Source organism: Caretta caretta, chromosome 7 (assembly GCF_965140235.1).
Source record: "Caretta caretta isolate rCarCar2 chromosome 7, rCarCar1.hap1, whole genome shotgun sequence".
Taxonomy (NCBI): domain Eukaryota; kingdom Metazoa; phylum Chordata; order Testudines; family Cheloniidae; genus Caretta; species Caretta caretta.
This window is the reverse complement of record NC_134212.1, coordinates 42,310,046-42,324,980: the sequence shown is the minus strand read 5'-3', so window position 1 is coordinate 42,324,980 and position 14,935 is coordinate 42,310,046. Positions and strand designations below refer to the sequence as shown.

General features: G+C 41.0%; 1 protein-coding gene across 3 annotated transcripts in view; it reads right to left on the bottom strand.

Moving 5' to 3' along the window:
• The window catches only part of PFKFB4 (6-phosphofructo-2-kinase/fructose-2,6-biphosphatase 4), a 95,469-nt gene extending 81,021 nt beyond the window's left edge, over positions 1-14,448 (bottom strand). Inside the window, exon 1 of one of the 3 annotated variants that reach the window (XM_048856180.2) lies at positions 14,067-14,448. In XM_048856180.2, the coding sequence (XP_048712137.1) occupies positions 14,067-14,130 (64 nt within the window). In that variant the 5' untranslated portion in view covers positions 14,131-14,448. Of the gene's footprint in view, positions 1-13,408; positions 13,591-14,066 lie in introns of those variants that run through there. The other 2 variants (XM_048856183.2, XM_048856184.2) reach the window with 2 other exon arrangements.
• Positions 14,449-14,935: the final 487 nt, after the last annotated feature.

The following is a 14,935-nucleotide window of genomic DNA, read 5'->3' as shown; positions in this document are numbered from 1 at the left end:
TTTGGTGTTTGACAGGCTTTATCGCCTCCACTCGACTTTCCTATCATGTGGCACTCAGTGCTTTCAGTGTCAGAGTGGATGTTCCCAGATGTTGCTTCAAAATTTGTCATCAATGAGTTCATGCAGAGAAAAATACATAGATGTTTTGAATTATATTAAAAAATTGAGCAGCCTCACTAGAAGCTAATGCTGCATCACTGATCACCAAGTTCAGTGGTGCTTTATATCTAGGTGCTTTACAGACTGATATGAAGACAAGCGGTTATTACTTCTAAAAGTAAAATAAAACACTTCAAAAAGGTGGAAAGGCATATGGAACTTGTAGAAAAATCAAAACTGAACTCTCAGACTCCATCTGGCTGGATTTCCTGCTGACCAGAAAGAAGAAAATTCATTTATTTTTCTGAAACAAAACAAAGAAATGCTGGGACTTAATTTAGCTGAGGAACTTTGTTTTGTTTATATAGAAAGTTTATTTTAACTTTGCATCTGACCCACTGGTAGAAAGATCTAGCATGAGCAGCATTTTGATTTTTCACACTGATGTCTGCTGCAGGGCTAAGATTTTTGCTTTGTCTTGAAAGAGGTATTTTGATGAGCCTTAATTTTTCCACCCTCTTGCCCCAACAAAAAAAAAATCTGGATCTCTGTCCAGTTGCTTAATACAAAAGAACAGGGTGGATGGATCATCTATTTCTTCTGCATTTCATTGGCATTTACAAGGAAGTGAAGGTGGGAGGCTACTTTCAACCTTCTTTCAGTCACAGAAGTCAGTCAGCATTTATAAGCTAAGATCAGCAGCTTTTGTGGAGGGCAGTGAAATAACTGCAGTTCACTTGCTGACACTCCCAGCCTGTTCGACAAGAGGGTTTTTCCTAGTTTGTCCAGAAGCAACAAGATATACAAAAAAAAAAAAAAGAAATGGTAGAACTAGCTCACAGTTCATCCACTACAAATTAAGAGTGCAGCAACTATTAGAATATTATTGTACTGGTTCCTATCCAAAATTCTCGCAGTTTAATACATGTCACTGACAAATATCTAGTCACAGAGTTCTCACTTGTGAACAAGGTATCTGAAAGTAATACCAAAAATGTGATAAGGAATCTCAGTTGAGGAAATCTCCAATTCCTGCTATTAATATTGAGCAAAATAACTTTTTCCCTTTCCCCCTATCCCCCACCACAGCATAATTAAATGTTTTATTGATCAGATTCTGGTCCAGGTGTCCCCTCTAACTATTTCCATTGTAAGTGGACTGAACTCTGCAATTTAAAATTTAAATTCTGTCCTTGGATTTAACATAACAGAACTCTACTGTAAAAACAACAACTAGATATGAGCAAGACTCCTCTCCAGCCCCCTTTGATAATTCTCACTGACAGAGCATTACCATCCAGATCCATAGACTAGTGGGTTCCCAAACCAGGCAAATGCAAATGGGGGACTAATTCTTTCAAAGATACAAAATAAGTTCTACTAGCCATATTAGCATCATTGTAGGCAATTTATAGCCCCAATCAATTTTTCCACAACCTAACATACTTCACCTGCAAACCCAAAAGTTGTGAAATTATTTCCTATCTTTGGAAGTAATTGCTTAGATTTTTGTTGACAATCTGTTCCTAACAACTGAAGCTGGGATTTTCAAAGTAGCCTAAGAGAACTGGGTGCCTAACTCCTATTTAAACTGAATGGGACTGGGTATGTAACTCCCTTAGGCTCCTTTGAAAATCCAATGCTGAATGTACCACAGATTAGTATGAACAAGGGATAAATGTCAGCACCCACAAGAAATGGCATTCAAAAAGATTTGATCCATATATGTGAAAAATCCTAGAGTCAGACTTCTTTGTATGTTCTATACAGAACCTTGATTGATGTGTCTGTTGTTTCCACACTCCACATGTGTTGTCGGAGGAGGTCATGACATCTTATAACAAGCTGTACTCGTAACACTTTGTATATTTTGTACCATTGCAAAAACAAGAGTTATATTTTCTATTACACTCACAGTTTTTTTATTTTGATTAATCATTTTCTTCCAAATACACTTAGGATTTTACAATACAGGTTGTAAAAAGGAATGTGAAACTGTCAGTCTGAAAAACAAATTCAACATGAATATTTACACCTGGCACATAAGGCCAACACTAGTTTTCTGAACATCAACTGCTTTTACAGAAAAAGAATCAACGTCCAATTATATCAAGTTCACATTTCTAAGGTGAGCAGAGAAGAGGGCAGATCAGTTTTACTGCTGCTGCTGTTCAGTTGCACAGTTTTCAATCATATTGGGTCCCATCCTGCAGATGCTAGCCACTATATAGTCTGGATAGTATTTGCAAGATGGGACCTATATTTATAACTACTTAATGTAAATCATTTGTACATATCTATCATTTCTGTTAGTAACTTTTTTGGAGATCAAAATCTGTGAAAACACAAGTTAAAAAAATCACTCCCTCAAAGTTCTGACACAGCAAGAATCAGAGTGTTTTTTATATCCTGTTTTTTCTCCATTTGCGTCTTGGCAAGTATCACTCACTGAGATATTGTAGGCTGGCAGCACTTCATTCTACAGCCTATTCTTTGGACTTCTGTCCCTCCTTACCGAGGAAGAAGCACTGAGTCAATTACTGATTGGGATTGTCTATACGTGCCTTAGAGGATACACTTATACAGACTGATCAGGAAACCATCATTAACCATCAGGTCAAATATTATCCTGTACCTAAATCTTCTATTTCTGGACATTACTGTTGAAAAGGTTGTGATGCGAAAAATCCAACCTAAATGTAAACTGTGCTTAAAAATCACACATCAGCCAAAATTTTAATACTTTTTTCACTTCAGCTAGAATGGGGAAATTAGGATAGTTATTGAAATCTGCACTCTACATTCTGAATACACAGTGGGTTCTTAGAAACATATTTAAAAAAAAAAATGTGTAGAACTTCCTACTGCTCAACCTGCTCAGCTCCACTGGCTTTACCAGCAATGAAAGTTTTAGGGTTGACAGGCCACAAGATTCATAAATTCGTAGATTGCAAGGCCAGAAGGACCATTGTTATCATCTAGTCTGACTTCCTGTATAACTCAGCCCATAGAACTTCCCCATAATTAGAAAAACATTCAATCTTGATTTAAAAATTATTAGTAATGGCAAATCCACCGCAACTCTTGGCAAATTGTTCCAATGGTTAATTACGCTCAACATAATAAATGTATGCATTATTTCTTGTCTGAATTTGTCTAGCTTCAACTTCCAGACTTTGAATAGTGTTATACCTTTCTCTGCTTGATTAAAGGTATGTTTACACAGCAAATAAAAAAACTTATCCTTTGCCAGCCAACTCAGGCTCACAGGGCTTGGGTTTCAGGGCAAGTTTTATGGATGTGTAGACTTCCACACTTGGGCTTGAGCCCAAGCTCTAGGACCCTCCCACCACACAGGGTCCTAGAGCTCAGACTCCAGCTCTAACCCAGAAGTCTATACAGCCATGAAACAGCCCTGCAGCCCAAGTCCCAAGTCGGCTGGTACCGGCCTGCAAAGGGTTTTTCTTTGCCATGCAGACATACCCTTAAAGGCCCTTTATCATCAAATTTTTGTTCCCCATGCAGACATTTAAGGACTGTAATCAAGTCACTCCTTAAGATTTCTCTTTGTTAAGATAAATAGATAGACTCAAAGAGCTCAATTAGTATAAGGCATGTTTTCTAATCCTTTAATCTAATCTGACGCTCTGCATCAGTGATCTGTCCTCTTCATTGTTTTTCAGTTCCCCAATTTTTGCGTCATTGGCAAACTTTATTGGTGATGATTTTATGTTTTCTTCCAGGTCATTATTAAAAATGCTAAACAGCATTAGGCCAACAACTGATCCTTACAAGACCCCATTAAAAACACACATCCTTGATGATTCCCCATTTACAATTATATTTTGAGGCCTAACAGCCAGTTTTTCATCCATTTAATGTGTGCTATGTTGATTTTATATCATTCTAGTTTCTTAATCAAAGTGTCATACAGTACCAAGTCAAGGGACAGGATTTCTAGAAATGATTCTCTTTAATCTCTGTTCAATTATACCTCTTCTGTGACATCACAAATAAACATCTCTGTAACAGTCTAAGACCTGCACCAGGCTTCAGTAAGATTCCTTCAAACCAGAAAAGCTGTTTGTGCAGAAAATATAAAACATTTCAGCATGTGCTTCTTGGCGTTATGATTTATGTCAAATAGTAGACTAACTTCCAAATATAACACACTTAACATACCTCCCAAACACTTGATTTTAGCTCACCTAGTAAATCTACTATTTATGGATTACCGAAGTCAAATCCTAGCTCTGGGGTCATTCAACAGATAACTGAAGTCCTGATACCATAATATACACTCCAATTCCAGTCAACCAATTCACAAAGGGTCATTTTGTTTTGTTCATTTGTTTTTACAGTAAAAGATATGCTCTTTTATTAAAATGAATTGTGACTAATTAGGGAGGGAAAAAGATTCAGGAGGAAGGAAACGTGGCCTAAGTGGCATTATGGTTCACCAAAAAAAATTAATTTAAGAGTGAACACATCTAAACCAAGAATAAATACTGCATGCATGTCAAGAAGAAGGCATATATATTCCTCCTTTCACAGTAACATTCCATCTGTAGGTCTTTTCCGAATGAAACAAAGTTGATAAAGCATATCCATTTTAAAATTGCTATTAAATCCAATTTGAAAATGAAGAATTTTGCATTGCTTCCTAAGTTAGAATTCTAATTATTTATGGTGGTGGTGTGCTATGTATTTGATATTTTCCAGACCAACAAGCTCCCCAAGGAGATGACAATCTAGGAACATGCAGGCAAGTAAACTGAGCTGAGGGGAAACTGGAAGTAAAGTATGCTGCTTCTTTTTACTTAATATGTATGTCAAGATTTAATGTAGTCATCATGGCATGGCATGGATCTTCAAGGAGGATGTTTAATATGAAGAGAGTAGAGCCTCGGGATACCATACCATACAAAAGGGGGCAGCACTGAAAAAAGTATAGAAATGATTGAGGCAGTCAAGGGTGGACATACTGAAAGAGCAGAGTATGATGCACAACAGGACAAGCTCATATAAGGAGGAAGAGACAGAATTATATAAAGCTTTAAGGATGACAAGAAGCTGAAACAGGATGCAATAGTTGATGAGGTGCAAGTGGAGAGATTCAGAAGGGGAGAGACATGACCAAAACAGAAGCAAGGAGGAGGACTTTTGCATGGACTGAAAATGATAATGTGGGCTTTAAGGATGCTAGAAAGACTAGAACATGGGCCTAAGAGAGAGAATATGCTGGTGGGTACAGGAAAAAGAACATGAGGAGGAGGAGGAACAAGATGCAGGACATGGACATGGCGTGGGTGTGTGGAGCAAGCTAGAGGGAAGAGGGAAGAATAACCCCCAGATGGGCGGATCGAATGCCAGAGAGAAGGAAGCAGAGTAGGGAGGATTTAGGAAGGAAGATAATATGTCTGAAACCAAACTCCTTAAGTTAAATCTGATGATGGGACATGCAAAAAAAGATGCTGAAGAGACAGAGCAAGATGCAGGACTGGATGGAAGGAGACAGACCAGGGTGGACTGTAAATCTGGGAGTCATTAGCATAGAATGAAAGTTGAAGCCATGTGAATGGATTTGATAGCCAGGAGATAAGATGTAAAGAAAACAGAAGGGAGACAAAGTCAAACAATGAGACAGTAGAGTAAGAAAGAGAGGATTATATCATAAAAGCCCAATGACAGACTATCAAGGAGGAGAGGATGACTGACAGTGCAAAATGCAGTACGGAGAAGTCAAGGATAACAATGGAGCATAGGTTTTTGTGAGAGCAGTTTCAGCAAGAGCAGGCTTCCTTGGAGATAATGGAAACCAAATCGGAAGGGATCCAAGACAGACTTGGAGGAGGAGAAACTGAGGTACACACTATATTCAATAAAGAAGAGGAAGGAGATGGAGAGGCAGGTGATGTCAAAGGAAGGGTGTTAGAGGGTAGAGTACACCATGACATATTGGTATTGTATGGGGAAGGAGCCAGAGGACAGTAAGAAGTTGAGGAAAGCAGTGAGCCTGGGACAATGGAAGTACAGAAGTGTGAAAGGATCCAATCACTGGGATAGGTGATGATCAGTTCTAAGATCTTAGGTATATACCTGTAGACTATTCTTGATGTAGAGCAACTATCATGTGTGCCCCCAAGAAGCTCAGACAGAAAGATGGCTTCTGTTTTCAAGGCTGACATTTTGTAGTCTGTTTCTTAGTTATTTTAATAATAGGTAAGCCATGAAAGAAAAGTCACAGGGAAAGTAACATGAGTGGGCTTCTGTGTGCTTATTTTTTCCAAAATATGTCATCTATTCACATCGGAATAAGAAGTTCAAAAACGCCTATATTAAAAACACAGCAGTCAGAAAACCATTTCTACAGAACCCCTGTCTAAAATCAGTAATTTCTGAAGAGAAGTTAAACTAATCTGAATTTAGAGAAGTGTAATGCTAACATGTATATTATGTTAACACCTAGTTCACAAGGAACAAGTATGACTGGACAGACAGCTGCTGATATGCCATGATCTGATATGGAATCTTGTTCCCATGGCCTTTAGGGTAGATTTTTCATCTTCCTGCATTTTGCAAGCATGACTAGATAGTTTGTGGGCTTTCTGAGAATCTTCAAGAACAAAACATAGGTGGTGAATAAGTTTAATGAGGACAGATAATAAAATTAGAACATCCAAAATAATCTAATTTATCAAACACAGATAAACTAACCAGGAGCAATAACATGAGCAAAGAGAGCTGTGATAAATGCAAACATTTACCCAATGAGATACTTGCATTAAAAAATAAACCTAAAACCAAAAAAATTTAGACAAAGGATTTTTCTAGTAGTAATATCCCTGCATTTTTCTCACTATTATTACTGAAGACATTTTTGTTTGAATAGAAGATTTAGTCCTAGGAACCACATTTTCATTTTGCTTCTCCTGTTACAGAGGTCATAACCTTGCATGCCTCTATGGAATGGACTGCAATATCAGAAGTTATAATACACAAACACAAGGCAAGATAGAACAGCAGACCTATATGGCTCAGGTGACAAAGAAATGAGGAAGACAGTATTCTAGATGAACCATTATTTAATGCTATAATTAGAACAAGTTATTTTTGATGGTACGTTATTCAAGCAGAATGGAAAATGGTAGCTCGCTCACACACACACACACACACCCCTGGTACAAAAGACTGCAGTAACTCTACATAGGCTCCTTTGAAAACCCCAGCCTACGAGGGTTAAGTGTCCATTATCCAATCTCAGCCACAGTGATTCTGACTACCCAAGAATGATGCTTTTGTACAATATACACACACATACACCAGATGAGCATTTGCACCACTATGTGTAAATTGTCATAGGCTCATTGACTTCAAATTAACGGGCCTACGACAATTCACACAACCTTAAGATCTGCCCTAGTTTGTTTACATATACACACATTACACACACACCAGGTTCACAGTGTTGATGTCAGCTATGTGCTTTTCAAATAACTGGCCCCTTTCAATGAAACATGAGTTTATTGGGATGTTATTTAAATTTTCCTTCTCCAATACAAAATAGGAAGTGTTTCTCAGCCACACTGAGAACAGCCACACTGCTCTACAGTGAAAAATGGGCACAGATGTGGGTCAGAGTAACTGCAAGTGCAAACAGGAATATTTCACTCAGACAGAGATGCGTTGCTATATTTTTCACCAGCCTGGTTCTCACGGGACTGCTCTTACAGGCCCACTTGGAACTTTTTAATTGAGAAAGGTCATGAACCCCTGTAAAACTCCCCATTGTCTTGGGAAGATTTGTTTCACACTAATGATGGAAAAACTGCAAACGCTCTTCTACTTTTTTTGTTTTCGAACAACACAGAAGAAAAATGCCATGAAATTCTCTGACTTCAAGGAATGGAAAGGACAAAAATCAGGATTCCCATGAACTACAAAATTAACATGTTTTACACTAACTAAGTCTTCAAGGAAATCTGAGCATGAGAGAATTTAAAAAGGAAGAGCGAGACAGTCCTAAATCCAAATATCATGTTGGGCAATGATAATTGATGGAAGTATATTTCAAGCCTATTAAAATCCTCCAATCATTTGAGCTCAATAGAGAATTAGTATGTAAGAAGAATTCATGTACCATATGGAAGCTTGGCTTTAGCAACTAAAAATACATCACCACAAATATTCCATGCCTTGTGTCTTACACCTGATTTGAGCTACACATTCATAGACTGTATGTAATCCGCAAGAGGGCAGGAATTCTCTCATTACCTAATGGAAGATAACCTGAACTAACTATCTAGACTACATCCCAGACCAAATCATTCCTGATGCAACTCAAATGAAATCAATGGAGTTACGTCAGGGGTTAACCTAAACACAAAGTTTGTGATCATCTGCAAGCAGGCACTGGCTCCAGTGAAACTGAAGGCCCGATCCCACTACATATTTTAACCCATTTCCAAGGAAAGTAATACCCCTTTTAAAACAACTAATACGGCTGCGTCCACAGTATGCATCTCTAAATTGCTTTTCAATGACATTACAGAACTATGTACAAACACTGCAAGAAATTAGTAGCTAGCATCTGCTGTAAACTATTTTAGTTACAAGAAGAGTTATGCATACTCAATTGTTGGGTTTCCCATGTAATCTGAAAATTTATTATGCCAACTATATAAGCAAAGAACAGTTACTTTCCAGAGTAGGAAAGTAAGTGAAATGTATGATACTATATTGTGAGTATGGAAAAAAAATTATCTTGAAAACAGTTTTTTAGAAATGGGTCAGCTAGCTAAACAGTCAGCTATCTAATGAGACCAGGAAATGGGAACCTGAGAAACCAGTCTAAAAACACCTCTTTTATGTACCACAGTTACATATGAAATGCCTGATCACCACACAAGGGCTTAGCATTGGTCTCTAGAAGAGTCAGGACGCTGTGTTGTCATCTCAACTGTATGATTCACCTGTAGCACCAAAAACTGAATACGGCTGTGCATATAACATAAAATTAAAAGCTGCTAACAAAAATACAATATATTCCATGGGGGAAGCCATTTGGCATTCTTCCTACTGTGTAAATACAAACTAACAACATGAGAAAAAACCAGTTTAACCATCACACAATCCTATGTGCTCCAGAAAACATCTGAACGGGTTCCTGGAAGAGTACTATGGAGGTTCTAGCAGCCGTGTTAGAACAGCTTAGTACAGTTATGCAATTGAAACCATGTTAAAAAGTGTTCTCTAAAACAGTTACCATTTGTGTTTAGCATGCACAAGGCCTGCTAAGTTTGTAAAGGGTTTGATACTAATTTCAGTTTGCTGATTCAGATGCTTGGTCCTTTGAATTACTGAAGATATTATCAGGAGTTATTTTGAAACTTCTTAACTCAGACAGGGCTAATGGACTTAGCCGAAATTAAAACTCATAAAGTCTGTCAATATTGGTGTTCCAGGACATGTGTAATTTGTAACTATAGAATTTGCAATACATTTTCCACCAAAAAAATGAAATTAATTTCTTATTTTAGTATGATACACATTTACAAGCAAATCATGTTAAAATTTTGTACAAGTTACTTCACTTTAAAAAAACAGCCACATACATCAGTTAAGGTACATACATATTCAATTCCAAAAAAGTGATTAATATTCATCTGAATATGTATTTAACCAAATTTTAGTATGTGACAGAGACATTTAGGCCCAGGTTCTTGTAGGTGCCCAGAAACAACAATAGCACACCAACCAGGCAAAATGTCACCAAAGACTATCTGCAACTAGGCCCATGCACAGTCTACTCCTACTTTAAGAAGTTCACAATCTTCAAAAATAACATTATGATTTCCTTATGTTAGAGGCTATTATATGGTGCTCATCACAGTAATATCCCAGCACTTCACAGAAATGGGCTAAAAACAAAATGTGAAAATGGCTAGTCTATTTTCAGTGGGGTCCTGTTATACAACAAGCCCAACCAGCAGACTCTCAGAGTTTTAATTCCCCCAGAGATAGTGAGACAACTATTGTTTGTTCACTTTTATAAGTGTTTGTTAAAATAATTTATCTGAAATGGGAAAAATTTTGTGATGAAAACAAAAGAAAAAATGAATGTGAGATTTGCCCCTTTTATTTCTTTAATCATATTTTCTTTTCACAATTTTTGATCGTTTCACAAGCAGCCTGTGAATTCTCCTAAGAAGCACTGAGTCATAGAGTTTAAGGCCAGAAGGGACCACCAGATCATCTAGTCCGACCTCCAGAACATCACACACCACCACCACCACCACCTAGCATCCTAAACCCAACAACTGAAATTAGGCCAAAGTATTACAGTGCACAGGAGACTAAACTATTGTGCATCACAGGCAGAAAACAATAATGACCACAATGCACCAGTATCTGTGGCTCCCATAATAGCAGGGAAATGATTGAGTCCTTCCTGATCCCAGCAGATGGTCGGTGGAAACCCTAAACTATGAGCTTCTAGGAACACATGACAAGCCAGAAGTGAGCCCCAGAGCTGCTGAGCGCTGCTCCCTACCATCACAAGCAACCCCATCATAGAATCACACTCATATTTCCAGGTCTGAAAGCACAGGCTCACATTAGATTCCTCAATTGAAATCTCTCTTTTTCCCCCCACAAGTATCAAAATGAGGACCCTCCCATAGAAGAAAATTGAAATACTCAAAACAAACAAACAAAGAGTCCGAACTTTACAACCTCTTGATTTCTAAAAAGGGGAACAGAGTCAGCAGACAAAATGTTTTATGTTCATCCTGACCACAGAAGAGAAAAAAATACACACACACACACACTATTACATATGGAAAATTTAAATTCCAAACAAACAGTAAATGTCAAAAGCAAGCCTTCACTGAAATATTAGTAAGTGCTTAGATACACACTTTTATTGCTTTGCCGACAATTACTGAATTACTTCAAGATATTAATTCTGAAGTGGTCTTAGATTTATTATGAATAAATATAGGACCTGAGTCTTCAAACAGTTATACACATGACTAACTATCACTCCATGATTAGTCCTATTTGAGCATATGCCTCTTTACAGGATTGAGGCCTTATACAAATTGTGTGAATAAATAAATGCAGTAATAACTTTGTTCAAGCTTTTATTATTTTTCATTTACATTAAATCAGTCATTTTAATTGCAGCTATAATCAAGTTAGCATCTAACAACCGAGTAAGACCACATTTGCAAATTTTTACTGGAAAAAAATTGGAACTTCTCAATAGTATATTGAAGTGTGATTTGAAGCTCGATAATCATTATTATTAAATTTCATTTTACATAATCATAGCACTGTAAAAACAAGGGACAATACCATGGGATGGATACCTCTCAAATTACCCTAATTTTGTCCCACACTAACTTGCTGTTATCTAGTATTTAATGCAAATTGTTCACATGCAATACACATGCAAAGAGCTAAAAACAAGGGTCACAGAAAATGTTTATATTAAAAAAGCATGAGTCTTTTATGACTATATTTCCTGCATTGTTATAATATCTACCTAGATCTTTACACCACCCTTATCATTAGGATATACAATCTCCTTGGGTCCCTAATTTGGGGTTGATGTCCAGTTAGGCCTTAATAGGTTGAGAATGATACAGGTGGACTGTCTATACTATTCAAATCTATTCTCACCCTTCCATCAAAGGGAGAGATGATTTTTTGGGGTATCTATGACACACTTTTACTTAAAAAGGCTTAATCAGTTGGGCTGATTCACTGAACCAGCATTCAAAAAGTTCAGTATCTTTTACATTTCTGGGGCACCTTTCATTCTGAATTGTTACTCATAATACTTTATCAATACACTGAGCACTTAATGCATTAGTGAACTTCAGCCCTTTCTGGGGAAGACCACCACCTAGTAGCACTACATAACTGTTTAAGACAGAAAATTAAGAACAGCTTCTTTTTGTAAGAGTAGGAAAATACAAAAGATAACAGTTGCCTTCCTAAGAATTTACCAGAACACTGCGGTTAACAACCTGCCCTTGGCAAAATGTTTATAGTGACCACAAGTAAACATTTCATTCCAAAGATCTCACCTCCAGCAGCAAAATGTCCCAGTAGGGAAACAATTTTAAGAACTAGTTTGGAACAAGTCACAGACTCTGGTATTCTAATACATTTATGTACATCATGCTTTTTTCCCCCACTTCACAATCTCTCCTCAGGCTGCTGGTACCCCGACTTGCTCCAGTTCTCCCAGTGTAAGCCACAGTTTCCATCTCCCATCTGACTACCTGCTGTGGTATCTGGGTCATAATTTCCCTTCAAACATCAAGCCTAACACCAGCCCTTGGATGACTGCATGGAGAGCAAAGAACCTGAAAATACTTTAAAAATTGATAGCCTATTTACATGTTTGTACAGTACCAAGCTCAACAACACCCCCATCTTGACAGGTTCCTTAGGCATTACAACAGAAACACCACATGCTGGAGAATTAATTGCTGATTTTAAAAAGATACCAATGACTATAAGTTTGACATTCCGTAGTTTGGCTGTGTATTTAGCTTGCTTATATTCCAAGAGAGTCTGTGCTTTTCTTTCCCCCCTTTTTATCAAGGAGTTCTCCCAGCCCCCAAAAAACAGGGACGGGCAGGGGAACGGAAATGGGTCTGGGTCATCTCCAATAGCATTTCAGGTGCTACTCTGCACCACGATGCCACTTCATTCATATCCTGTGGTCTCTAGGTGCTATGCCATGAGGAGTGGACTTCACTTCATGGGTAAATTCAATTGCTGTACACTCCCAAGGGATGCTAGAGATGAGGCAACCCTTCCTCTCCCTCCAAGGCAGGGGTTCTCAAACTGGGGTCAGGACCCCTCAGGGGGTTGTGAGGTTATTACATGGGGGGAGGGGTCACGAGCTGTCAACCTCCACCCCAAAGCCCACTTTGCCTCCAGCATTTATAATGGTGTTAAATACATAAAAAGTGTTTTTAATTTATAAGGAGGTTTGCACTCAGAGGCTTGCTATGTGAAAGGGGTCACCAGTAAAAAAAGTTTGAGCGCCACTACTCCAAGGGATCACAGGGGAAAGGAACCAAAGCCTGAGAGGACAAAGGCAGATTGCCAGCTTGTACCCCAGGGGCACTGACCTATGTCCTCCCAGAACCCCAAGCTGAGCGAGGAACTAGCTCTGCCCTGACTCAGGAGGAAGAAGGATCCCTACTGAATCACTAGCACCACTTCCTCCTATAGCACCTGGGGCTCGAGGCTGGAAAGGGCCTGGCTTCACGAATCGGTGACCCACCTCAGCCAAGCCTCCGTGACAGCCGCACACGGCAGACGGGAACCAAAGCAGCAGCTCTGGACTTGCCCCTCCCCCCAGTGAGGCGCCTGGTAAACAAACAGCAGCCTCAGCGGCGGGGAGAAGCCGCTCAAGCCAAGGCACCGTGAGGGAAAGGAGCCAGAGAAGAGAAGGGGAGCGTCCCACGCCTCGGAGAGCTCCCCCGCGAGCTCTAGCAACTGCAGGAGCCCTAAGCGCCGCAGGGAAGAGAGCAGTTCCCCGCCCCACAGGGCAAGGGGGAGGCTCTCCAACAGGGGAAGGCGGCGGCTCCCCCCCGCGCAAGGGGCGAGGGAGGGAAGCGGCTCCGCGCTCCATGGGCGCAGGGGGAGCGCGACAGCGCAGACAGGAGAGAAAGGGGAAGCTCTTCACGCCAGTAGCACCCAGGGCAAGCGCCAGCCCCAGTCCGGCTCCCGAGCCCCCGGGCCCTGATGCATGAGCGGGGGACCGGGCGAGGCCGAGTCAGGGGCGCCCAGGCAGGAACCGAGCAGCCGGGCCGGGGGAGGAGAAACGCCTCCACAGCCGCCCGCGGGGGCGGGGTGCCGCGAGTCCTGCCCTCCGGCAGTGTGTGTACGTGAGCGCAGCCGGGCCCCTTCCCTTGGGACGCTGCTGCCACCGCCCTCACCTTTCCGATCCCGCCTCTGCGGCCGCCCCTGACAGCCGCCGCTGCTGCACCTGAAGACCGACATCTGCGCCCGGGCGGGGAGGCAGCCACGTCCCCTTCTGCGAGCTGCGCCAGCAAAGGGGGCGCCCAGACCCGCTCACCGGGCTCGGCGGCGTCCGAGGGGCGCCCAGACCCACCGCGCTGGCTGGCTGGAAGGAGCAGGGTCCGGGGGCGCCCAGTCCCGCTCACTGCGCCGGGCTGAGGTGAAGGAGACGGGTCGGTAACGCAGCCGGGCGCGGCGGCATCCCGCTGAGGGCGCAGAGCCCTGGAGAGGGTCCCCCAGCGCTGGAAGCGGGTGTGCGCTCCCGCTGCACAGGGCACCGGCCGTTCCCGCAACGCCGGCGCGGTGATTGGAGAGGCTGGGCAGGAGGGGTGGAGAAGGAGGCGGAGGGATGATATAATAATAACCAGCGCAGCGCTCCGTCCTTCCGAGGGATCCCAAAGCGCTTCATAGGCAGGAGCAAGAAAGGACCACCAGTAGGGAACTAGGCGCCAGGACGGCCAGCTCCCATCCCCAGCTCTTAAATATAGTACAGTATACCTATCTAGGGCAGAGGTGTTTGGGGAGCCTTAATGTTTTACACAATGGATCAACTGGAGACCCTCCAATAAGTGTGAATCAAAATATACAAATTGGAGGCAGGCATCATTCTCTTACCATCACGCCCAAACTACCCACCCTCAGCTCCTAGGGCTACCCCCAAAATATCCCAAAGATCATTGTCACCTGGGGCACAGTATCCCTGAACATGATATTGAGCAGAGGGAGTCTGCATCATCTCCAGGCAGCTCAGAAAGGGACAGTTCTTATATGGGTGAGACCCACTTGT